At 42.3% G+C, this 27757-nt stretch overlaps 1 protein-coding gene and 1 pseudogene across 1 annotated transcript; both read right to left on the bottom strand.

The window, feature by feature from the left end:
- Window positions 1-3810: 3810 nt before the first annotated feature.
- Window positions 3811-4711, bottom strand: LOC120842429 (annotated as a pseudogene).
- Window positions 4712-24794: 20083 nt separating this feature from the next.
- Window positions 24795-25481, bottom strand: LOC120842409 (the record flags this gene model as incomplete). The annotated part of the gene is made up of 1 exon (XM_040213513.1): window positions 24795-25481. A coding segment is annotated over exon 1 (687 nt), but the record flags the coding sequence as incomplete, so codon positions are not given.
- Window positions 25482-27757: the final 2276 nt, after the last annotated feature.

The raw sequence follows: 27757 nt of genomic DNA, 5'->3' as shown, positions 1-27757 counted from the left end.
TATTTCAATGTGCTTGCTTCAGCATGTAAGATGTTAAAGCACCCCCTTTCGCTAACTTACATTTAACAAGGTTAGTTATCGATCACATATCCATTCATTAGGCGTTTGTTGAATCTATTAATTAAAAACTAGCGAAAAGTATTTTCAAGCAGAAAATAAGCTATAAAGATGCGTTCCGCGAATTTCGGAGTTCATTATCCAAACGAGCAGCTTCTCGATTTCACCGTATAAATCGATAGTGGTTGGCAGGGGTGCAGGAGTGAGGAGTGACATAAACCTCGCGACGTCGGGAAACACGTCATGTCAAGAAAAAGTCCCAAAGGAGGAAATTCTTTTAAGAGATTTGTTCAGATCAGCGACTGTGAGAATCCGAACGCGAGTACCGCATCAGAGGCGCTCAGTTTGAAAAGAAACGCTTTGAGTAATTAGTTGATGCGTTAGTGCGTTCTTGATGCATCATATTCTAAGTGGCCACCCATTGCGTCTCAAAACAAGGATGGTGCGCCCCCACCTTTGAAACAGTTTGAGTCATGTTTCCAATATATGGTACAACACACATGAATAACATATACCCGCCCAAAAGGGGGAAAAAGGAAATTTGCTTATTGCGGCTCCCAGATGGTTTTTCTAGCTGCTTTCCTGATCAATCTCTTATATCCCGATACCCTTCAAATTTTCAAAGGGTGATTTGGAGGATGAATGCCATTAATATGGCTAAATTTCTTAATCGCGCGGCGGCGTGCGCGGCCGACCCAGTTTTGGATACTTCGACAATTCATGTTGTTTTCCTTAAGCTGTGGACACGCTGCTACTACATCATACGAAAGACAGCCTGCACACACTGTCTTTAGCGTGTTTGCTTTCTTGTCTGAAGGTCCTGACACATTGGTCATCAGACACTGTCTGCGGACATATTCGAAGCATAGATATATACGTGAAGCAAACCCGCTTATTTCGAACATGCCCGAGGCGAACCCGCTTAATTCGAACTAGCCTTAGGCATGCACTCAGATAATTCTGCCATGGCGTCTGCTGACAAACTCATGTGTCTTTTGCATGATGTATGAACAGTGCGACTGGGTTTTTACGGGAGTGACCACGGATGCATGCAACTTGTCACATTGCAAAATGAAAAAAAAAATCTTTACTTTTGTTTTGGTGCATTCTAACCGTTTGATAATACCTGCTTGGTTTTCTCTGCCTTTAAACTATCCGCTAACTTCAATAATAATGAATTCGTCTCGGCGTTGGCGCTATAGACTGAAGCAGACTTTCACTTTCAAAGTGAAGAAAATGAAGCGACCTTTTTAAACAGTCGCAAAAAAAAACTCGATTTATCGCAACGCCCCCCCCCCCCCCACCTCCCCTTCCCTCCTTTACCTCGAGCCATAGATAACAATCTTACCAAAGCAAATATACACTTAAAAAAAAAAGTCTAAAATTTTTTGATGGAAAAGGTAACAAAATTCAAATCCCATTTATTATTTTTTCTTTTGTTTTTAAGAACGAATTCGCCGACATGGCAAGAGTGTGAAATTATTTGTTAGAAATCAACTGTAACTTGTTAATAGGACAATTCGTCCATGCAAGAAAATTTCGAACCTCGCTTGAGATAAAATTGTGAATCAAAAATATTTTAGAGTGTGCCTTCCTTCTCTGTCGCTGTGTGAAAAGCTTGCCTTGCGCTCTGGGTGTTATTACAAAAGGCTGTAATATAACCGGGTGGAATTCCCGCAGTATAAATTGTGGCCAGTATCGTACCCCCCCCCCCCCCCCCTCTTTTTGTTTAAGAAAAAAATTGTTCTGTGCAGGTTTTGCGACCGTAAGCCCCAACAGCGCATTCTAAGATTGACTTTCAGATGGAGCCTGGTACAGGCTTGTCATATTTTTCTTCGTTGATTTTTTGTACAAATTTATTAGTTCACTGACCTTCTTTGTTCAAATTATGTACAAGTGAAAAAATAAAAATGACCCACATTTTATTACAGTTTTACTCTCAGCTATCAGGAATTTTTTTTTTTTGCTTTTGCATGTGAATATAAATTTCATTTTTACTATTTTTTTCAGTGCCTTATATCTTTTTTACTTTTTAGAATGTGATGAATGTATACCTTTTGCACCATTTTCAGTACCCCAATTCTCAGAAATGGGTTTAGCTAAATTAGGTGAGCGCAACTTGATATAGGACAAACACACTATTATAAAATTGTTTCCCCTGAAATGAATAACGATACGCTAAGCCTTAAACAGAGCCACGGAAATTTTCAGGGCTATTTAAAATATACGTATAAACTGGATCGAGGAAACTAATACAGTTGCAAATATTCCAGCAAAAAGGTTTATTTCGGAAATAAAATGCAAAAAATAGTTATAAAAAGTGTTCGATCGATACTCCAGCAGTATACTATGGTTGTTCTGGCATTATTCCTCTAAAGCAAAATGACTCTGCAAGAGCCAACGTTGTATGTACAAACTGGTATAACTATGCAAAACAAACCGCTGTTAAATAGCCATATTTTAAGCCTCGCTAAAATTAAATAAGTTTTCAGGTTTATTCTTATATCTGAAACCAACAAAATAAATGCAGCTTCTGATGTTGACGCTCAACCATGTGGAGAAATCTTTGAATTTTCTTTCTTGTTGACGTTTCCAGCACAAAATTAGCAGGATATGTGCGGTAATATAGTGTGATAATATAGGTAATGTTAGGCCGCTCAAGTGTGTATGCTCCTCAGAAAAATTATTTTTGCACCAGTAATAAGAACCAAACACGCCCTAGCTTACATTCATAACAAATAACAAATTATATATTCACATTGGTGATCACAAAATGTTTGGCGGTGTTTTCCGGCCAACGAAGTTTAGTGCAACAAAGACGCCCTGCACAAATGGAGAAACGGCGCTGGACGAATGTCCCCACTCTCGAAAAGCATGTTCCGAAGCAGAAGCACTTTAAAAATCAAACAAAACACTCGCGCACCCGTGCCTTGTCGGACATCGTGCACTGCTCCCTCTTGTGTGAGAACTGCCATACAGGGTTGCCGGGTAGATTCTAGCTAGAACCTCCAAACGCCGGACGGTGTAGCCTAAAAGTAGCCAAATTCAAGATATTTGTAAAGCTCAAAATATTGTGCACTCGCATGCACCTAGTTCAAGGCGAACGCACTGCGTCTCCAAATCTAGGAATTAGGAGCAGCTTGCAAGAACTACAACATCTTTGAAATGAGTTAAAAACGTTTTATTTCAAACAACACAGCAAAAAGTAGCAGAATTTGGAAAAGAAATCCTTCCACACAGTCACATAGCTATAAAACACTCAGGAATTGCTCTTGCACGGCTGATTCCCCTCATACATGACTCGCGTATTAAAACAGGCAAAACATTTCTTACTACGGGGTTGAAGTCTTTACAACACTTGTCTTTTCCAAAAAAATGCAAACTTCACATGAAGTATGTTTTCAAGGGTTTGAAGGGACGTCCTGTTTCTTAGGTCCGATTTTGTGGGAGACGCGTGATTAAACACCCTCTCTACGGCGGCATTCGACAGGGGCAGTGTCAGGAACGTGATGGCCACCTCAGATAGCAAGGGAAACATGGCTGCTCGGGCGCTGTTGCATCTTTTACATTCTTCCAAAATGTCATCACACAGTCATCAACAAGATTTCTCACATTTTATTGAAGGAGTCCGTACTCTGAGTCCATTTTTGAGATTATCGATGTCTGTTTAAAAGGCACAAATGCCTTGTGAAAAGTTTCAATAGAATACTTCGGGATGCTGGCGGGCTTCAGCAATAGTAAATCGCTAAGGAGCTACATGTTGGCAGGAAAGCGTTTGAGTACACTCTTAATGCTTGCAATCAAAAACTTGCGGCATATTTCGAGGAGCGAGATTTTGTCCTCACAAAGCGAAGGCTTTTCAAGGGTGTTAAGAAAAACACTTCCCATTCCACATGCCCGTACGTGAAGCACGTGCTTTTCCCAGTCCGTGCAGTCTGGTGATGCGTGAGTGGGCATGATCACTCTGTTCATAAGTGATATCACAAACGACAACAAACCCTTGCGCAACGTTGTAGGATCTGGATTCTCACACTAAAATACCTTGTTTAAATGGTTGAACTCATTGACAGTGGGGCGTAGGAACCTTTACATCTCACTAAGTACTTTTGCAGAATAGCATCTTGCTTGACACTTGGCTAATTCGAAATGTGTTTTCAATTCAAGCCACTGATCAACAATTAACTTCTAAGCCTCAGCAATTAAGCCAACGCGTGGCTGACAGTCCTACAAGCTTCCTGGGGGCTTTCCCAGAATTGATAGCCGCATAGATGGCCTTGTACATCTGCTGCCGCTTTGGAGAGTGCGCGAACCAATTAAAGGTCTCTCGAACGAGATAATCCATATATGTCGCCAGCACATCTACCGCCTCATTGCATGCAAGATGCAGAGGATGACACAAACATTTTACAAGCACATGGCGAGGGTTGACTTCCTGCATCTTAGTAAAAAGACTGTTTTGCTTTCCGCACATCGCACTTGCTCCATCCGTCCCGATGCCAACACAGTTAGCTAGATCTAGACCAAGATCATCTAGAAAGCTCTTTAAGTTCGAAAAGGCAGCGCTCGACGAAGCGTCAAAGACAGGCTCGAGACGTAAGAATGCTGTGCAAAACTTGCAAGATTTACGCGAAAACTACCAAACCACAACAGCCATTTCTATCGTGAATGCCACTTCTGTACCTTCATCAAGAATCAACGAAAACTGCGAATTCTTTAAATCCGCAAGAAGGAATTCCTTAAAAGTTGGCTCGAGTACTCGCGTTACAAGTGCGGTGCACTTTGTTCGGCCAAGAGTCGTCGATGATGCAACCGACGAATCTTTCGAACAATCTCTCACCAGAGGCGCCAAATGATCCGCTGCGGAGAAGAACCCCTGGACGGCGATGTGAGCAGCCGAACCTAGTTCGGCGACTTGATTTCCTTGGCGTAGATGATGACGGGGTCGGTGTCTGTTGGCCGGGCCGTCACGAAGCTGTCCATCCGTCCAGCAGCCGTTGGGCGAGCAGCACGATGTTATTCTGGTGCTTCAGCCTTTATTTATGAAGCCTCGGGTCCTGAATGTGGAGCCGCAGCTCCGTCTTGCACACTTTGCAGTAGGCCATTTCACCAGTCGGGGATAGAGAAAGCCAATTTGAAAATAAAGGAATGACAAACTAAGGATGGCATTCAAGCACATGGTATAGTAGGTTTGTACTTTGTAAACTTGAGCAAAAAACAGTGCAGAAGTTTGCGGACGTTAAAATAATTAAAAAAATATTATTCTTGCAGCTCCGGCAATTAAACTAAACTGCTGATGTTTACATAAAAGCAAAAAAAAAAAAACCTTACGTTTGAAGTTTGGATCTCTTTCCCATTCCTTTCGGTAGGGGCGCGGATATTTTGCCCACTTTCCCGTGGTGGTGACCACGGCAGACTCTTGCGACGGAGACGCAATACCTAAGTGACAAGTGACGGCCGTTTCCGAGCATTCTTATAGTATCAACACCTATTTAGCATTGACTGGGCAAGATCCGGGTTAGAACTTCAAACTTTAGCTTGTTCAAACTATTCATTGTTGTCTTTGTTATGGTTGCTTTAAGAAACTTTCATGTTTTGCGGAAAAGCCTTTTTTGTTATATTCGGTACCCCCTTGGGTACCGCATGCTTTAGCGGACGACCTCCAATTCCGCTGGCCGTCTCAAAACACGCCATTAGGAAGAAGATGGCGGACCTTCTTTGTACACGTCCAGGATTCTCAGACATTACATTTAGTTCTCTGAAACCCGTCCAAATGGCGTGTAAAGCCGAGCGAGCTTCGAGGAGCGTAGGTGGTAGACAGGGAGTCGTGGAGTCCCCTCCCGCTTTTTTACCCTCCTCAGACCTTCGACGGAGGTTGAAGCGAGCCGAGCCAGGCAAGTTGACAGCATCGCAAGAAAGGGCCCATGAGCAAAGCTTCGTAGACTTAAGTTTTGTCTGTTGTTGGTGAGGGTCATAGAAAATAACGCTTTTCGTCTCTCAAAATTTCGATCGGTGACGTACTAGAAATAGTACGCTGTAGTGAACTGTTGTAAGCAAAATTGATTTTGGTATTTGCTCGCAGAATGAACGCACTTTTTTCCGAAAAATCGATGCAAAGTGGGGCAAGATTACGCGAAGTAAAATTTTTGCGTCCGTATTTACTCGCATAATGAACGGACCTTTTATCCTAAAAAATCGACATAACTTCTTATCTCTCTGCGCGCGACGAGTGACCCCCTAACAAAACTGCGCTGTGCAAAAAAAAAAGAACCCTCTTGTTTCTTTTTTCTCGTAGTACCGCGTTTTTTTTTGTTTTTGCGGCCTTTCACAAGCTGCTTTGTTTGCTTAGGCGATGCTTAGGTGAGGGCTTCTCCGCTTTTCTTTCTTACCTCCTTGTGCGCGACGCGCGACCCCGTAACCAAACTGGGCTGTGCAAAAAAAAAAAAAAGCTTTTCTGCTTTTTTTTTTCTTACTTCTGTGTTGTTTTGTTTTTCTTTTGCCTTTCGCAAGCTGTTAAGTTTTCTTATGCGTTGCTTAGGCGAGGGCTTCTCCGCTTATCTTTCTTATCTCCTTGCGCGCGGCGCGCGACCCCATAGTCCAGACTGCGCTGTGCAAAAAAACAAACAAAAGCTTCTATCCATGTATTTTTTTTTCCTGCTTCCGTTGGATCTTTCTTTTTTATTTTTTAACGCCTTTTGCAAGGCGTTTTGTTCGCCCACGCTGCCCATGCATTCGCGACCTCGCTGGACCAGGATAGAAAAGTGCGTTTATTTCTCGCGCGTGGAGGGAGGGGGTCCAAATTTTGACATCCGAGTTGGAGGTGCGTTTAATACGCGAGTGAAAAAAAAAAAGCCGAAATTTTGAGAGCCAACTTGGGGGGTGCGTTCATCACGCGAGTGAGTTCATTGTGCGAGTAAATACGGGTATCCAGCTTCTCTATAAAAAGCTTGGTCTGAAATGATTTGAAATGATATCGTCCATGCGGAAAACTCCAGGCTTTCCTGTATAATTAGCTTTTGTAATATGATAACAATCTCAATTTCTGCTGAAATGATGATAGAAACAGCGTCTTGCCGACACGGAAGTTGGTGTACGGTGCTCTTTCTAGGTACATGCACATTTCGACACAAAACAATTGGTCGGCTGTTTTTGTTTATATAATACGCATTGTTGTGTACATGTCTCAAAAGAACTTGGTGCAGCATCTTTTAGAGAACGGCATGGAACTGTATCCCACGGCTGGGGTCACTTGCTACTGTCATGGGAGGATCGCTATCGACGAACGTTCTCGTGCAGTGCCGGTTCAAATGTCTATAAATCATACCAAGCCTGGTTAAAAAGACTGATCGATAGAATGTCCCTTTACACATATAATGAGGTGCACATGCATCTGACTTACAAATTAACAGCGCTGACATCGCTTTTGTATTCATTGTGGCTTATCTTATGCTCCCAAGTTAGTCTAACTTGGGAGCATAAGATAAGCCACAATGAATATAAAAGCGGTGCCTTCTAAGCTGAATCTAGGTCACCGTGGCTAAGGGGAGCTAACAGGATTCGGCGTCACGCCCATGAAAATCCTGAAAGCAGAGTCCGGAGAGGGTGGACTGACGCTTTAAGTTTTTTGTCCCTCTACACCAAAAAAAAAAAAAAAAGTGCCGCATTAGGATTTGAAGTAGCCCAAAAATAGCCACATAGCCAACCGCCGGATTTTGGCGTGAAATGCCATACTAAGTAGCCCAATTTGGCTATTAACAGCCCCAACCTGGCAACTCTGCTGCCATATGTTACACCAGTCTGGTTGAAATCAACATTACAAAATTCTGTTGCCATCACCGATCCCGACCCTTCCGCCGCCACAAGCCTTAGATCAAAACAAGCTAGCTTTCCCTCCATTTCCTTCCTACCCTTTCCTCAACTCGACGCTTACAAGTTCCTCACACGGCGAATGGGCCAAACATCTTCGTTACGCTGGACGCTCACCCATTCAGAACCCTACTGAAACTTTGCTTCCCTGTAACTCCGCGCGCAAAGCCATTTAGGTGCAGCGCACCTCATTCCTCGCCCGGTGACAGCACTTTGTTGACGCGTGAAATGCAGCAGCTTCCGCAACTAGAAAAAGAAAAGGTATAGAAGGAGAGTGTACAAAAAATATAAGGAAACCGAGAGTGCACGCATTTGTGCCGACGACGCCGCGTCATAATACGGGCATGGCAGGGAGCGACTGTGGGGGTGGGTGGCACCCCGCCAATCTCGCGCCCTAACAGCGCGAACGATGATCGTAAAGAGTGCAGCCCTGTCCGGATCAACTCAAGCTTGGCCTCATAGTTAGAAATCGTTGGCCCAGTTGCTATTTTTCTTGTTTTCTTCTATATTAAACACGTGAAGCAATATTTCCCCTTCGCTGGTATAGGCAAGCGTTTTACCTTCCTTTTTTTTTTGTCTCTCCAGTTTTGATGCGCATTTCTTCTTTTTACGTTATGCTTTAAGACTGGTGTTACTTTATTTGCAATTTACGACCCCATAATGACGACGTGTTATTATTACCGAAGATGATAACAGTGATCCGATAGTCAGCGGTATCGGGCTTTGCAAGCTTCGTGGCGAATATTAAAAGCGCACAGAGTCACGATTTCGCTGACAATAATATGAAAATTAAACGATTGTAGGGCCAACATCACATATTTTATTCATTTTGTTTGATAACTGCACTTCCGCGGGTAATGATAACTGGGTGGTTTCATATGACATTGAACACGCGTGTCGGGAAGTGTGTTTTGCTTTGCCTGAAGAAATTCCAAATTATCGCCCCCTTTCCGCAATGAACAAACATAGTTTTTTTTTCTAGAAAACAAATTTCTTCTTTCACAAAGGGGAGTCAGGTGGAAACTCTATTTTGGCTGCTTAGTGCCTGTAGCCAGTTCTCTTACAGGTTATTAGAAGGTGAAAACGAGATCACTCACCGTAGTTGCCTGCGTCGTGTTCACAATTATGAGCCCGTGTATTATACTGGCTGATTTACCCCACTGCGCTCTATATGACATAGACGCCCAGCTTTTTTTTCTCCTACATCTTATTAAACCGTTCACCCTGCTAAGCAAGCTGAAATTTAAAATAAATGTATTTAGTTTGTACCGGAAGCGTTTAAACAAATCCTATAACAACATCATGTTCCTGGGGGAGGGGGGAGGTATGCACAAAGAAAGCATGGCGAACGACGAGCATGGGCCAGAAGCGGCGAGGTGCGGAAGCTTCATCGTACAGAGATCCAAAAAAATACCAACCACAAAATGCAAAGTGCCTCTTTTATATTTGTTTATTGTTTTATTTTCCTAAAAGCACTAGTTCGACTTAAGACTGACAAACAATAAAAAGTTCAATTCACGGCGTTTTTCTCTTCGATTCTTTCTCTCGTGTTATTTTGGGGTCCCGATATGTTGATGAAATACCGAGACAAGGTAAGAGTGGTGTAGACGAATGGTAATGTCAAGCGGCTTATGATAAAAACCAGGGTCTAACCTGTCCGCCACACCCCTCTCCAATGGTCTGACCCCCCCCCCCCCCCCTCTCTTTTTTTAAGGAGGTCCACGTCACTTATTTTCCCATTTAAAAAAAAAGATAAATGAAAAAAACAATAAAGCAAAATATAGAAAACATATAGGATACGTTGTTGTCACAAATTACTATTTTGCATCTAGCTCTTCCTCTCTCACCCTTATTCCCCTTGCGCAGGTATTTTTTTTTCTCCTGTCGTGACACACACAGCATCAGCACGTTTTTTTTTTTTTTTTTGTCATAAAACTGTACACCGTTATCAAATATTACCCAAGAAAACCTACTTCTACCTTCTGAAAAAAGACGAAAAAATTAATAAAGCTAAATCTACGCAAGCAAATAGGACCCGACACAGTTCGTGGAAACGAAAGTAACATGAATGGGTAAAGTTCACCTTAGCAACTTCTAGCTGTATGAAAAAAAAAGTTTCTATACCAAATGGAAAGAAGCGGGAAAAGGTTTTAACTAAATGGAGTTCTCTTTGACTCTCGTGGAAAGAAGCAACAAAATATATTTGTTCGCCAACTTCCTAAGTCTCATTCAGTCGATTACTCAGGCTAGGACAGATCTGCTCTCTTTTTTTCTCTTATGTGAACAATAACATTAATAATAATAAAATAGATTTCTTTCGCGAAGAGTTCAATGCTTCGTACTGGGTCAGTCAAAGCCTGAGTTTGCCTGTATGACTGAAACCCAGCCGACAGCGAAACGCGTGATAATTAATACACTATAGTTCAAACAAGATACAAGTGTCAGTTACACTTAAAAGTTTCGCTTATAGGTTAAATGACACAATATAAATAAAGAAAGAAAAAAAACATCAAACCCGGACTACAAAAGAATCAAAATAAAAATGTTATTGTACAGTTCCAAGCGTCCACTGAAAAAAGATGAAAGTCAATGTTGCGTGCATATTAGAATCCCTATAACAGTCTGAGGGCTTGTTTCAATTTTCTTTTTGAGTCCAACTTGAACATGCGGTTAGATATAGACTATTGAAAATGTCTGGCGCGTAGAATTTTTGTGCCAGACATTTCTGGCACGAAGATACTACACCAGTGTAAGTGTTCGAGGTGCAAATTATGGACTTTTCAAACTGGCACTCTAAAATATTTTAGGAGAGCCGCTTCAATAAAGGGAGATTGACATAAAGGAAGATTCAGATCAGCAATTTCTCCTTGTTCTGTCTCTCTGTCAGAGCCGTACACGCCACTTTTAAATATTCCGTGCAAAATATTATCGATCTGCTTGTGCCATAATTCTGAACCTCCTCCAAAGATTATGACTCCATATTTGAGGACACTGTATGCTAATGCGTTAATAATAATTTTTTCACGTTTCGAGAGACAAAATCCCTATTATACATCATATGAGTGACATGCCTGAGTTATTGGCAAACAGTTGTTCGATGGGAGTTCCACGAAAGGTCACTGTCACATTTAATACCTAGGTTCATCATATCTTCAACATAGTTAACAGGGGCCCAGTTGCATAACAAACACTATGAATAATGTAGGAATAGAGGTCTATTAAGAAAAACAATATTCAAAGAATTACGGAAGCATACCAGACGTGTTTTTGAGTTGTTAATTTTAACGTATTGACTTTAAACCAGTCAGTGAGATGTTTTGTTTTGTTCTGAAGAGAAATTGCTTTCTCATATTCTATATGACGTCATAATATTACGGTATGATCGACATGCTGGAACTCCGGATTTTAAGGTGACTTGAATACCCCCCGTTTTTTTTCTATGTAAACTGGTTGAGTGCGTTCATTCAAAAATTTTGTGAGTAGTTCCAGAGACGGGCCGCAGAGGCCTACGTAATAAAGGTTTTGTAAAAGAAGGGCGTGCCGAACATTGTCGAATGTTTTTGGCTTATCGACGAAGAGCGCACATGCAAACTTATTCTTCTCAAATGCATAACGCAACTCTGCTGTAAATTCTTCAAGCAATGGTTCTGTTCCTCTCCCGCTGACAAATCCGTATTGGTTGTCAGATATTATCCAAAAAATATCAAGAAACTGACTGACAACTTGGAAAAGATGTTATTTTAAATATCTGACTTATGCAAGGTAAAATCGAAATGGGTCGGTAATTGTAATCACAAAGGAGGACATCTCTTCCGATGATCTCCTCCTTTGTGATGTGGCTTAACTTTTGCCTTCTTTAGGAGATTGGGGATTTTTTCCATCGGCCATAAAACATTTAGCATGCGTATAAGGACATTTTTAACTGAGGCAAAATTTCGGCGTAGATCACTCACTTTTATATTATCAGCCCCAGGTGATTTGTTGGATTAAAACTAAACAGCATACTCCGCCAATTATCTTCTTTTAATTCAGGAAGAAAAGTTGTCTACACTTTTGTGGCCTCTAATTTAATTGAAAAGGTAAACTTACCCAGAAGAATGCCTGAAGACTTCGCAAATAATGTATTAAACCTATTGGCAAGTGAACGTGTAATTCTACCAAATGTATTTTCAAACGCCTTATCTACTAAATGTGTGGCCTTATGCCCACGAAGTTGGTTAAGCAGAGACCAAGATTTTGTAACCTTTGATCTCTCAAAAAGGAACTGTCCTTGAAAGTTATTTTCATGGCTGCCCGAACCAACGCCTTTGCGCGATTACGAGCCAAGCGAAATTCGGTTTTTAATTCCGTATTTCGAGGAGTACGCCAGCATTTCTTCCATAGCGCGTCTTTTTTCCGGATGGCATGTAAGACGTCAGAATTTAGCCAAACGTTTTCTGACTGCGATCATCTTTTTGGAGTAATTGGTAAAAGAAGTACAAATTTGTTGGCAAGTAAGGTAGACGTCGTTATAATTATTATTTAGTATCAGGTCTCGCCAAAAAAAGCCGAGACCAGTTCGTCAACTTTTTTTGATCAGTGATTTCAGCTGCCTTCTTGTTTTAGTTGCTGTTCAATCAAGCTTTGAGACGCAATCTGACAAGCTATGAAATAGTGATCCGCTAGCTTTTGTGATAGCACTGCTGAAGTAATGATGAAATTCGGCGTACGCAAGTGAATATCATATATGCAAGACGTGACGATTGTATCACCCAAAAGCTATTCACTTGATGGCGAGTGAACCAGGTTTGTGAATCCTCAAAAAGGATTCACAAGTCTCAAAAAAAAATCTGGAATTCTTTAAAGAGTCTACAGTGAAATCCCCTACTAGACGAACTTTCTCGACAGATGATAGAACAAGTAGCTTTTTAACAAAGCTCGTTAACGAGCTTTGCTAACGTTCTCGCTCGTTCACTTGCTAACGAGCTAGCTGAACTCGTTAAATCGCTAACGAGCTAGCTGAACTGAGGAACGACACATATATATTGAAGGGGGCCCATAAAACGCCTAAATTGACCAGGAGCAGTGCACGTTCCAAATGTTTTAGAAAAGTAACTGAGAATTAGCAAACTCAATATCAGTTGTTGAGAGTTAGAAGTCCTAAAATTGGTACATAAAAATTCGTGAAAGAACAATAAATCCGAACACTTAAAAAAACCTTTCTTCCGTGACCTTAGACCATCTCCTCAATATCTTCTACACAAGAAATTCTAACAACCGAGAATCCACGCTCTTTTTTGCAAAGATCCTGGCGTTGTTTTCCCAGAAAGACGCGTATTGCATCTCTTTTCCTCAAGCTTTTGTCTTCCCAAACAGTTCTCTGTTTGTGCGAGTTAGGTTTTCGTTAAAATACAGACTGGGGAAATCAGCAGGCATAGTCCTTAGCTTTCTTGGTGTTGCCATCCCGATCTCCTTGATGGCTACAGAAATAAACTTTATAATGACTGAAGAAGTTCACTTTGAATCGCCTCGGGTCGGCAGACGATGAGCAGTAAGTACATCCGAGGGTTAAACTCCGGAATGTTTAGTGTCGAGGTCAGGTTACCAATCATATCACGGATGTTGTGAGGTAGTTGGTATGCTGGCCAATGGATTTCCATGTTGCTCAAACGACTGTATTGCTCAAATTGATTGAGCTCATCCTGTACACGACGTATTTCTGACCTCAGTTCGGTCACTGTTGACGGCGGAACGCCAACTTAACTCTGGAACTCTTTGATGTGACTATCATTTGATAATACTTTAGCCAACAGAGAGTCGTACTGTGCAAAACAAAACCGCAAGGATTCTTTTATCTCGCTCAAAGTTGCATTAAGATCTAAACAACATATTTTATTGAGAGCAGCTCCTCTATCTTTAGTGAAAGCAGCATCAAACTGCCCACTTTTTCTTTCAATGGTTGTAGAACATCCTGCTTTGCACTGACCGCTTTCATCTATGTAAAAAAATTTGCATCGCTCACTTCTCCGTGTACACTTGCATCACCAGTGTTATTTTGTTTTTCTTGGCCCAACAGTCCCCTTCTGTTTTGCCCATGGTCCTTGAAGGTAGCATCCGTAATTTCCGCGCATGTTGGTGCGAGATGGGAAGCCCATTGACATTCACTGCAGTTTAGAACTTTTCCATCGGTATGTACATCCTTGTGACATGCATTAAATACGGACGGCTTACGTGCACGAGGTGAAGAACTAATAGGTCAGTAAATGCGCTGGTGGTTCAGACGAGAAAGATCAGGCAGACGTTGAAGTAAAGGACCACTGGCTCACCGAAGACGCCGTAGCACACAACCACACCACAATAGATGGGAGGAAGAAAGCCCCGACGGGCGACGCGCTGAAATCTGGGAGATGTCTAATCAGAGAAGCTGTAGCAGACAAAACACCGTAACAGATGTGAGAAAAAGAGCCTCGATGGCGACTCACAGGAATCTGAAAGAAGATGGCGGATGGCGATGCATAGAAAGGTGTTGTTCACCGGAGGACCGGTCTCGCTGGGCTGAAGCAGGAACTCGAGGTAGACAACCGAGCGATCGCCCCAGATGACCTGGTCGCCTTTAGTTAATTTAGTTACGTCGCCAAATACGTCGACTCAATGAAGTCACTAGGTAACGGTGCAAAATATTTCACCGAGGTAAGCGAACGTCTGAATATGGTTACTTCTTCCTAAATTATTTAATAATGATTTCTTCTTTCTCAGTAATAATAATAATAATAATAATACATTTATTGAAGCAGACATGGGGTCTATTAAAAAAACCTGGCGGATCAAAGCCAATCGCTTAGTTATGCCAAAGCATTAACTGTCTCATGAAGCGAGCCGACGTCATCACTTTGAAGCGCGAAAACGGCACCTTAAATCCTTTCTCCAAGTATAGCCAGCTCACGCTATGAAACGACGCGAAAAACTTAGACACGGCACCTAGTTTCCCCGATCCCAAAGGAGCGAAGTAAAGCGGGTGAATTTTCGGCTTCGGTCCCATTGGCTGGCCCCCGTCGACGAGGTTCCCACTGGCCGCTGCGCGTCAGTTTGAACGATCGTACACCCGATGGCACTCCGTGTCCGTGAAACAGCGGCTCCACCGTTCCGCGCCCAAGGTCAGCGCGCCGTCCACCGCAGACGAAACAAGGGAGCGAAGAGTGGCGCGCGTGCTTTCGCATTCACAACTCTTAAGAAGTGCTTAGGTATACCTCGAGCCTTTTTAATATTTATTATTATTAAAAGAATTATAATATATTATTACTATTATTACTAATAATATTAGTCATGCACAAGCGTAACTTATTGTACATCATATTTACATAAATAAATGTTATTTGCAGTCAGAATTCTAAACAAAACCACAAAGTGCTCTTTTTACGAACATCTTTATAAATTAAACATACGAGGAGCTTACTGTATTAATTTACAATTTATTTTTTCAGGTAATCTTTTTCAGTAGAGGCCGCTATCTTAGAGGTATGTGTTATAAACCATATCTTCAATATTTCTCGTAGTTTTAGGATTTTTCTGTCTATTTGGAAAATATCGGTGGTTGTTCCGGTTCTGAAAAACGGCGATGCGTCCCTCGTTACAAATTAAAGCCCAATTTCCTTGCTTTAATTAGAATGCAATTAAATGTAAAGGTGCAAGCGAGCTGGACAAAAATGATGAAAATAATCCCTGGAGGGGACAAAGGGACAAAGGACAAACACAAATTTCCAAACACAGCCAGGTGACTGGTGAGCAACCGAAAAATCCGCCTGGTCCGGGTATTGAACCCGGGACCTCTCCATTACATGTGGAGCGCTCTAACAACTGAGCTAACCAGGCATTAGACGTCAGTAGAGCAAACGGGTTTTATCAGCTGCCACCAGTCTAACACCAACAAGGGTTAAGCTTGCAATTTAATGTTATAATTAGAATGCAATTAAAAGCAAAGGTGCAAGCGAGCTGGACAAGAATGATGAAAATAATCCCTGGAGAAGGGGAACAAAGGGACAAAGGACAAACACAAATCTCCAAACACAGCTAGGTGACAGGTGAGCAACCGAAAAATACCCAGACCAGGCGGATTTTTTCGGTTGCTCACCTGTCACCTAGCTGTGTTTGGAGATTTGTGTTTGTCCTTTGTCCCTTTGTTCCCCTTCTCCAGGGATTATTTTCACCATTCTTGTCCAGCTCGCTTGCACCTTTGCATTTAATTGCATTCTAATTATAACATTAAACTGCAAGCTTCACCCTTGTTGGTGTTAGACTGGTGGCAGCTGATAAAACCCGTTTGCTCTACTGACGTCTAACCCCTAGCTGTGTTTGGAGATTTGTGTTTGTCCTTTGTCCCTTTGTTCCCCTTCTCCTGGGATTATTTTCACCATTCTTGTCCAGCTCGCTTGCACCTTTGCATTTAATTGCATTCTAATTATAACATTAAACTGCAAGCTTCACCCTTGTTGGTGTTAGACTGGTGGCAGCTGATAAAACCCGTTTGCTCTACTGACGTCTAACCCCTGGTTAGCTCAGTTGATAGAGCGCTCCCCATGTAATGGAGAGGTCCCGGGTTCAATACCCGGACCAGGCGGATTTTTTCGGTTGCTCACCTGTCACCTAGCTGTGTTTGGAGATTTGTGTTTGTCCTTTGTCCCTTTGTTCCCCTTCTCCAGGGATTATTTTCATCATTCTTGTCCAACTCGCTTGCACCTTTGCATTTAATTGCTTTCTAATTATAACATTAAATTGCAAGCTTCACCCTTGTTGGTGTTAGACTGGTGGCAGCTGATAAAACCCGTTTGCTTTACTGACGTCTAACCCCTGGTTAGACGTCAGTAGATAACCGGACCAGGCGGATTTTTTCGGTTGCTCACCTGTCACCTAGCTGTATTTGGAGATTTGTGTTTGTCCTTTGTCCCTTTGTTCCCCTTCTCCAGGGATTATTTTCACCATTCTTGTCCAGCTCGCTTGCACCTTTGCATTTAATTGCATTCTAATTATAACATTGAACTGCAAGCTTCACCCTTGTTGGTGTTAGACTGGTGGCAGCTGATAAAACCCGTTTGCTCTACTGACGTCTAACCCCTGGTTAGCTCAGTTGTTATAGCGCTCCCCATGTAATGGAGAGGTCCCGGGTTCAATACCCGGACCAGGCGGATTTTTTCGGTTGCTCACCTGTCACCTAGCTGTGTTTGGAGATTTGTGTTTGTCGTTTGTCCCTTTGTTCCCCTTCTCCAGGGATTATTTTCATCATTCTTGTCCAACTCGCTTGCACCTTTGCATTTAATTGCATTCTAATTATAACATTAAATTGCAAGCTTCACCCTTGTTGGTGTTAGACTGGTGGCAGCTGATAAAACCCGTTTGCTTTACTGACGTCTAACCCCTGGTTAGACGTCAGTAGATACCCGGACCAGGCGGATTTTTTCGGTTGCTCACCTGTCACCTAGCTGTATTTGGAGATTTGTGTTTGTCCTTTGTCCCTTTGTTCCCCTTCTCCAGGGATTATTTTCATCATCTTCCTTGCTTTGTGGCTTTGCGAAAGTTTTCGAGCTTGTCATCCGTACGCGAATGCGAGAACGTTAAAAGTCAAAAGTTAACATCTAAATTTTAGCTTTTTACAGTTAAAAAGATTAACCCTAGACAGCTAAAAGAAAGAAACACAATCCGTGGATGACGCGTGAAATTTTACATCTAAAGCGAAAGATAAATCGAATAGAAAGATTCCATATATGTTTAGATGCATTGCTTCCTACTCTCCGACATTAACTACGTGGCCTGGTGCACATATTCAAATAAAATTACTTCAATATCAAAATAGCCAGCTTCCTCGAAGAATATTCCAAAAAGGTTTGGGCGCATTTCACACACAAAAAGACTGTAACGAGTAAAGAGATTATTCATGACGGGCTGATGATTATCGATGAACATTGCATCGCTAAAGAGTTTAATGATTTCTTTTCATCTGTCTACACTGTTGATAACTCTGCATTGCCATTATTCACTTATGACAGTTACGAAATCAGCGACTTAGTAGTCACTACAGACGGGATCTTCGATAGCCTTCTACGGTTAGACATTAGAAAGTCGTGTGGACAGGATGGGATTTCTGACGCTTTCCTTAAAAAGTACGCCGATTGGTTCTGTACGTTTTTGTATGTTATTTATTCTTGCAGTTTGTGAACGGGTCAGGTGCCACAAGATTGGAAAATAGCCAATGTAGTACCTATATATAAGAATGGTAAGGAAAAGAGTGTTTTCAATTATAGACCTGTATTGTTGTTGAGTACATCTAGTAAGGTTCTAAAACATCTTATTTTCAAGAACATCATACCTTTTCTAGAATCCACGTCGTTTCTAATAGATGAACAACACGGGTTTCGTGGAGGGTGCTCGACTGTGACAGAACTTTTTCACACTGTTCATAATTTTGGTACTATAATCGATAATGATGGTCAAGTTGATGCTATTTTCTTAGATTTTGCAAAGGCATTCGACAGGGTTTCTTATCGCAAGTTACTACATAAGCCAAAGCCGGTACTAGATACTAACAACCTCTTGGCATGGTTAGACTCTTACTTTACCGAAAATTCGTGTATGGGGGCAATGCAGAATCCATTGAATTGACTGTGCTATCTGGAGCTCCCCAGGGATTCATACTCGGTTCATTGTTGCAGATGACTGCATAATGTTTTCCGAAATAGATTGCGTTTCAGACCAAACATGTTTAGATGATAGCCTTAAAATTATTTCTTTGTTGTTTAACAAATGGAAAATGGACTTGAACGTTGCGAAATGTGTGCAAATGACACTAACTCTTAAGAACGTACCGCTCTTTTTCCCCTACACTATCAACTCCAATGCGTTGGAATTTGTCCACGACTACAATTATCTAGGTGTCACAATTACCTCTACTTAAGCTGGTCCCTTCGCACTGTGCACGTTGTTGCCAAAGCGTCTAGAAAGCTGTGATCAGTGCGGAGGGCCTTCAGGGCCGCCTCGGTGGCTCCGAGGCGAGAGCGCCGGCCTACGGATCCCCAGGTGGCGGGTTCGAATCCCGACCGAGGTGCCCGCAATATGACGGAGGCTTATTGCGGAGGAGGCGCCGTGTAACCGAGCTTTCGGTTGCACGTCAAAAGATCCCCAGGTGGTCGAAATTAATCCTCAGTCCTCCGCTGAGGCATGCCAGATGCCCGTTGCAGGTTTGGCATGTGAAACCCCAAAATTTGACTTTTTTTTGCGAGCCTTCACGTAGTATTGAAACATGCATTTGCTGCGCACATCCTTGTAGGCTTAGATTTCCTACACCTACTTGCGCAAAAATCTTACAGTATAGTAAATCAAAATCTTGGTTGTGGTGGCTTGATTGTAACATTGATTTTAGTGGCTGCAAGTAAATATATTGTTTTTTTCTTCTCTACATATTAGATAGGCGATTTAGTTTAAAAACGGGAACTGTTTTTTATTGCTTATACTTTTCTTAAGCATGGGTGAAATCCTAGGAATATTTAAAACTGCCTTTTCCTCATTTGTAAATAGAGCAATTTTGTATTACATAAGGCGATTTTTTTAAAAAGACGCGCGTGAAAGGCTGCAATGTCTTGAGCATTATCACATTTCACAATGGGATAGAAATATAATCGATGATGATGGTGGCCACATGACGTCGAACATGCGTTTCTTTCAAAAACACTACATCGCATTATGTGAAACGGTCAATATAGTTTCCACGTTCTATACCAAATATATAGGCAGTAGTTAAAAAACCGTGATAATAAAATTATGACTGTAAAAAAAACGGTATTACCGGATTAGAAAGTACTATTGTTGCATTGCAGTAAGAACAAAAAAAAACGCTGCATGTAACAGAAAGCATAAATTCCAATTGCAAGAGAGCATAATCGCTTGGAACAAGAAATATGAACAATTTTGAATCCGATTGGAAGCAGTACCAGGAAAAGGGAACTCAGTTACGATTAACAAACATGGTTGCGTGACTAAAGGAAAAAAACCTGAGAGGGCCAGTTTTAGTTTACAATATACAGTCAGAGCTATAGCCGCTGCAAGTCACCGTCAAGTAGTGGGGCATCGGTGCCGCATTCACGCACGGTAAAAGACTAGACGCGTGCAAAAAAAAAAACGTTCAGAACAAAACTTAAAAACATGTTTCCTTAAAAAAGAACAACACAGAAAGAATAAACACAAATAGGACAAAAAACGAAGACGAGTACTTATCTGACTTACACGTCTGTGTTCTTGTCCTTTTTGTGTTTACTATTTCTGTGTTGTTTAAGTCTCTTCCAACATGCTCCTTACGTTTTAATGTTTTGCTATGAACGCTGTTGTTTTGTTCCATTTTGTTCCAGACACTTTTGTTTTTCTGAAGTTCTAGCATTGACAGTGCTATGACGATATTTTTTTTCATAGGCTACATTTTTTTCAGGCAGCCCGTGCAGTCCTGCAGTGGGTATCACAAAACTCTTACAGGAGCGATGCGACAATTTTTGTACATTGCGCAAATACTGCTTAAAACGGATCCCTGAAATTAATGACATATAAAACAAGTGTTCGTTTTTCACCCCACGCAATAGAAGTTACAGAAAAAAATTAAAGAAAATCGAGCCCCGTTCACCCCCTCAACTTGTAGCCAGAACAAGCGGCCACACTCTAAAAAATGTCTGTAAGTCTACTTTCACGCACAACACTCGGAGAGCCAATAACCGCAACTTACGGATTCAGCTCAGCGAATCACGATGACGAAACATATGTTTAGAGTAAAAAGCGCAGTCGGAGTTGTGACATCAAGCAATGCAAGAGTGACGTTTTGCATTGCTTAATGTCACAACTCAGACTTCTTTTTTTGGTCGAAACATATGTTTCGGCAGCGTCATTCGCTAAGCTGCCTCCGTAAGTTGGGGTGATTGGCTCTCCGAGTGGTATGCGTGAAAGTAGACGCACAGACTTTTTTTAGAGTGAACGTGATTTGGAGCCGATCATATGCCACCAATGTTGATTATATCCACGCGCTGGGGTTGGCAAAGCACAGGACGCGTGCTGAGTTCCAGACATTGCTATGGCTCGGCTATTGTCGTCGTTGCAGCGATTGGGCACGGGCCACTACCCGAATGCATGTCGAGGCATCGATTGTCACGAGCCCAGATCGAATGCGTACGCAGTCTTCGCGTCCACTGTGTGAGCAGCATTTGAATATCGTCACCGCAAAGCTCGATGACGCATTCCCGGGGATCGTACTGTTGCCATTGTCCCCACAGCTCCGTCATCAAATTTCGCGAAGGAGCAAAAGGCGGCTATGGAAGGAGAGACTGAAAGAAAAGCTCCGTTTCATCCTTTGAATTCCGCCACGACGAAGACGCTTCTTGGTCAGTGGTGCTGTGTTCGAGTATTCTTGGGTCACACTAGTGCCAGGAAGCTGGTGTAAAGTAAGAAATATTTCTACCCAATGTCGCTGCACAGCCCCTTTAAGTTTAGAGCTGCTTGTTCACGCTGCGGCGTGACTCCAATAAAAAAAAAAAAAAAACGCTGCGGCATGGCTCAATCGTGATAGCAAATGTTTTGGTCGGGGGTCACCACCGACCTGGACCAGCCGCGCTTCCCAAAGCAAGTTTATATTGACCTTTGAACCTTCGCGAGGGCGACAGCTTGTAATATTTTTTTAGCTTCAAACATTTTGTACATTTTGACGAGCGATACACCCTTCCCGATTGAATGTCCTGAAATTTCAAAATATTTTCGCTTGGTTTATCTGGAGTTCAAGCGGGGCACCCATGAGGAGTGACAACATTTTCCATCAGGTGCGTCATGGGGGACTAGAACTTTCACATTTGTTTATTAAGCAACTCGTTTCCCCTTTTCTTTTTTTCTGCGAGAATGGGTCCACCCTTTTATACCTTTGTCTATTTAACCGAGCTGTCACAACATTTCACTTCTTTCTCCATTTTTTTATTGCGGAAATTAGTTTAGCAGACTGTTTGGCTTCCAGAAAGCAGTCGCAGACGCAGTGAAGTTTTTTGTCTGCCCGTTTTTTTGTTTCCGAGTAGTCTTCTTTAGTGAGCAAGGAAGCGCTCACAAGATATTGGGTGGTCAGTTTGTTCCCTACGCCGATATATCGAACTTTTGTTTTTCTGATGGCGGCCAAGATGTATTTAGGGTGATAAGCATATGCGTGCACCACCGAACGTGAAACATTTTCTTTTTAAGTTACATTAGTCTGCCCATTAAGGTGTGGCTGCAAGAAAAAGTGTCTCGTTGTGCCTTGGACTGTTGACTGCGTATTGTGTAAGGCACCTGAGACAATGAAGCGCGCATTTATATTTTCTTTAGATGGCATGTTCTTCTGGGATGCGCTGAAACACACGCCGAAAAAAAGTATTTTATTTCAACCTGGGGAATCATTTTTTTTTAACGTGAAGAATGATGACAGTGTTCCCCATGATATGTTTTTTCTTCTCGGCATTTATCGCATCTGGAGGTCGCGTATGGCTGTCAAGTATGTCGACCAGAACACCCTAAAAGTACGCTCCTATTTGGTTTTGTCACTAGCTAAACAGGTGGAAAGTGTGTTTGCTCTCCGTGAGCCCATGCTCGAGTGACTGCGAATTTATAAAGCTCTGCTCGAGGTTCGAGGATGCTAATAATTGCTGTAAATTTTTGCAGTCTTTTTTTTAATGTGAACTGATAAATCGTGTTTTCTTGAAATAATAAAAAAAAACAATAAAAAAAAAAACGTGGTGTGTTTTAGTCAAAACGCGCCAGCATCACATGTAGCGGGCCCGGGTTCGTTCCTAGTTGCCACATCGACGACGGATGCCCTACATCGCTAACTACAACATCAACAACGACTGATACTGCTACGTCAAGAACGAACGTCATCTTCAGTGGTTGGAGAAGACCATATCAGACATCGCCGCAAAATTCATAAAGTTATTATGATACGCGCTATAAGTTCAACTGGCGCTACGGTCGGTGACAGGCTAGTAGTACATTGGAAGCTCCTCCCACCTCTTTCCATGTTAGTAGAGCGAACGCTGGAGAGGATGTCTCCTCCTCTCCAGCGTTCGCTCTACTAACATGGAAAGAGGTGGGAGGAGCTTCCAGTGTACTACTAGCCTGTCACCGACCGTAGCGCCAGTTGAACTTCAAACGCGTATCATAATAACTCTAGTTATTATGATACGCGCGAAAAATGTTAGTAGAGCGAACGCTGGAGAGGAGGCGACATCCTCTCCAGCGTTGGCTCTGCTAAAAGGGAGAGAGGTGGGAGAAGCTTCCACTTTACTCTTAACATGTCACCGACTATAGTGTCTGTGCGACTTACAAGAGGCAAAGTGAGGCAGATAGCGACCAGTCTACCTTTGTGGTGCTCCTGTGCATTCCTGTAAGAAAATGCGCGTGCATTATGTCTTTTTACGAATATTAACAGGGATCACCTTTATTATGTTCATCCTAGCAAGTGCTATGTGCTTTTATTGACACTCTAAATTGTAATTGCTTTAGTTACATCATTTTCTTTCTCAGTGATCCATGTTAAACTCCGCTATATTTAAGGCCCAACCCTCCGGAGCAGGTGTGTAAAAACGAGCTGCCATTTTAAGCAAAAAAGCAATAAAAAATAACATGGAGGGTGTTCAAACTACACCAGCACTCCGGTGGCGCTTATATATTGCTAATGTGGCAGTTCTGTCACTACACGAAAATAATCCCCGTCATAATTTTTATGACCGCTAAAAGACATCCAAGACTTAAAGAATAAAGTGGGCAACTAAATTTTTTTATGTTATTTTTATTTTCTTTTTATGCTGGGCAGATTTAGTCGGGCACCTGTTCTCTGGTTTCTTTTAATTAATAAAGATTTCGATGCTGGGTGGTGATGTTTTGAAACCAAAATGAGCATCTTCACGCATATGCACGATCATAATGTATAAAGAAGTGCTTCTTCATAGCAAATTTGACTATATTACGTTTCCTTAACTTCATCTTGAACATCTCCATCCACAGGGAGTTACTGATCCAGTGCTACTGAGTAGTTCGTTTCATCTCTTTTGGTTTTCCGGATGTCCTTTGTTCGTTTGGCATGTTTATCCCCCAATGAACCCATGCTCAAAAGCACCGAGGCCGTGTTCGCGCTAGCACTGCCCGTTAGCACATATAAATGCATGTGCGAAGCTGTATTAGCCCTGTGTTTAATGCAGTGTATTTGAAAAAAAAAACTAACGCCATAGCTGACCAATTTGCTCATCTGCGTGACTGAGAAAGTTTCCAAGCTACCTAGTACGTAATAATTATTCGTGATATTTGCACTTATAATCCACCGCAGGGAGAAAATGCATTCACATTTTCCCATAGAAATGACTTGCCGGAAGTTAATTTTAGACTGCTTCCTCTCTGCTTCGATGTGCATCAGCACAGTAGGGCCAGCTGAATTTTTAGCTTGCATTATAAGTCTATGGTAAAAAGAACAAAGCTGCCAAAACTGCCAGCACCAGGGTTGCAAAAGTTACTTCAGAAATGTACCTAAGGTACCGTTACAGTTACTCATACGAAAATGTACCTAGGTGCGTATCTAGCTACTCGCTTAAAAATCTACCTAGGTACAGGTACAGTTACTTCAAAGGTACTTTTTTATTTTCACGTCGTCTTTTTCTCAAATTTGTCACATTATTATTAAAAGTAAATCCTCTGTATACTGGGATGTACACAAAAACAACTTTGATAAAGGTGCTTTATTGGTGTCAATGGGAGAAATAAGGCAAACGCTTTCACCAGAGCATTCGAAGACTTCGTCTTTTTCACTCGAGTGCTCGATTTGACCTCAGAATCAGGACTTCTTCGAAATGTTCATCCGACATCTTCGATCGCAGTTTGGTAGCAATTGTTCCTCCTATGCTAAAAACGCGGTCCACCGCCGCACTGCTTGGAAGCCCTGTGTTGAATTTTAAGAACACGCTTTTCAGCAGTGGCATGTCCTTGAGACAGTCCAGACTTCTTGTCGGAGCAAGTTCGGCGTACTGTACAAACTCCTGCTCCCATGAAGCAGATGAGGATGATGTTTCGAAGTTAAAGAAGTGCTCAAAGTCTTCTTCATCTTCACCACTTCGTTCGCCTGACGACGCTTTTTCTATAGTTGATGTTCGCATAACTTCGTTCTTTAGATAATCCCAGGCCTGCTTCCGTTCCACTTCATTGTCTATCCATGCAACCTTAAATTTTGGGTGGCATACGGCAGATATTATCATGTGTTTTTCTTTCTCCATACCTGCAAACCCGTTATTGATCGCCGCAACTAAGCTCTCGACCACCGGGCGGCAGTACCTCAAGTTCTCCGTCAGCAACGCGAACAATTTTTTGCGAAGTGAAGCCACTGTAGGCAGGAGATATGCCATGAACATGCTGTTTTCGCGCTGGAGAAGAGTTATAGCTTGTGCGAGAGGTGTAAACACCTGAACATACTCATCAATAAAGTCAATGTCTGACTTCGTGAATCGCGGAATTTTAAAATTCTCACAAACTTCCTTCAACTTTCCCTCACTGTGAACAAGCATTTATCGAAGCGATTTGATGCAATCGTATGTAAAGTTCCACGGCATGAGGACAGGCGTGGGTAAATATCAGTGTTGCGGAGTTGCCACTCCGGAGTTGGAATGATTCCGGAATCATTCCGCATTTTCGTGACCCCGGAATGGAATGGGAATGGAATGGCGGCAACGCTCAGGGGAATGGAATGGGAATGGAATTAGATGCCTTTTTGCCCGGAATGGAATGGGAATGGAATGGGCCAGGTTCTTTATATTTTATTTATTTATTTATTTATTTTTTACGTTCAGCTGTACCGAGCCAGTCAGAGAGTCGGTTGTTCAGAAATAAAATGAGTGGGAAACTGCGAACCCGCGTAAGGCCCTAGCAGACTTATGCGCAAAAGAAAAAAAGAATGCAAAACAAAAAACGAGCGTCAAAGCAAAGACCAGAGAGCGGAGGGGAGGGGGGGGGGGCGGTGGCGCTTTTCACCAGTGAAGTTCAACACACATCCGAATGCGTCTGCGCCTGTAATATTGCACAGCTGGTACGTCATCAGCCGACGTGAACGTGACCTGCTGCTCTGGTGATCCGATACCCAGGAAGGGTGGCCTCGCTGTGCGGACCCAGACATCGTACACTTTCGAGTCGTCTCGAACGCGCTGTTTCTCGAAGAGCTCGCACCTGTGCCAGCAATCTTAGATCGCAATCCACGAGACGTTTGTTTGAATGATGCTAGGCGAAACTTGAAGACTGCCATTCATGCGTTGTAGGCGGAGAGTCGGCAGGAAGGACCGTCACAACAGAGATGCCACCGTATCAATTTTTTAACCGTAACAGAAGATAATGCATGTGGTTCAGGATGCTTCAGGTGGTCCACTTTTCTCGAAAATTCCAAATGCAACTGCCTGCATGGTCTTCAACGAGGTCAGCCACAACGAAAGTATGTATTGTCCTTTCATACAGCAGCGTGGGTAAACTTTCATGTTCAAGGCAACACCTACAGATTCAAGAATACTAGTTCATCCCACCTTGACGTCATGTGATCAGTGCTGACAGGGGCGCCCTTATTGGACAGGAAAGTGGTGATGTTTTGATGGAGTTTATTTCGCACCATTGGTCAGTCAGACAGGATGCTAGGGAAGAAGAGACTGCGGTCAATCCTTGATGGAACGTTTTTAAATCCATTGAGGACTCTTCGTCCGGAACCACTACCTTCAAGGCGAAGTGCCAAGCCTGCAGAAAAGTAATTTCGGGACCAAAACAAAAAAACTTCCACTTCAAACTTAAAGCCTCATCTCAGTTGGCGTCTCAAAGAAATTTGAAAAATGTATTATCAGTATTTATATTTCTGCCCTCCCTAAAATATATTCTTGTATTTGTATTTCCAAAGACTTTTTGCCTCTTTTTAAAATGTATTTCCGATACGTATTACGATACATTTTTATAGACATATTTGAGACTTGAGTATCATTATTTTAGTTACTATTTTCATCTATCCCAGCATTTGCATTTCCAAATACATTTCTGAACATTTCTGCCCAACCCTGTTAACGTTTAGGAATTGGAGGAATGGAATGGAGCGACTCAGCCATTCCAGGAGCGGGAATGGGCCCAGTGTCCCCATTCCTAGGAGTTGAAAGGAATGGAATTATCGAAAACTCTAATTCCCCGGAATGGAATTGGAATGGAATAGGGGTGCCCATTCCGCAACACTGGTAAATATCCTTCACAGCTTGAAGAGATGGCGTCAGCAACCACATTAGACATCGCTTGGTCCTTCCATAATGCCAAGCACTTGCTGAAAGTCTTCCTTATTTGCTTCTTCAGCTGCGGCGACGATTCTTCAGCGTTCTCCACGTCCTGCAGAATTAGAAGTAACATCAACCGATCGCCGGTGTAAGAGTTTGCCTATTTACCTTCGTTGCGATCAGAGTCAGCATATGGCACACACAGCGCTGGTGGTGAGGAAGTGAGTAGACCCTATCAGATTGGTCACGAGCTTCGAGGACGTTATAGATTGGAATAGGTGCACAGATTTTCTCCTCTATCTTACTCTCCGATGATGTGTCAGTGAAGTCTTCATAATGCCGCCCAAAATGGCTGTATAAAATTAAAAAAATCAACACCTATTCGGTCGAAATCGTTCAAATTTTCTAGTAAGAAATATCAAAAATTTCATTTCCACCTGAAAGCCTTTATGAAATTGGAGCCGCTGTCCGTTGTTGTACAGGTTAGTTTGTCGAGGATATTGTACTCTGTGTATACGCCTAACGTAGATGCAGGAACATCGAATGTGTGCCTT

This window comes from Ixodes scapularis, unplaced genomic scaffold (genome assembly GCF_016920785.2).
Source record: "Ixodes scapularis isolate PalLabHiFi unplaced genomic scaffold, ASM1692078v2 ptg001599l_1___fragment_1__unscaffolded, whole genome shotgun sequence".
NCBI classification, from domain to species: domain Eukaryota; kingdom Metazoa; phylum Arthropoda; class Arachnida; order Ixodida; family Ixodidae; genus Ixodes; species Ixodes scapularis.
The sequence above is the reverse complement of the archived record's forward strand: the minus strand, read 5'-3'. Positions and strand labels throughout refer to the sequence as shown.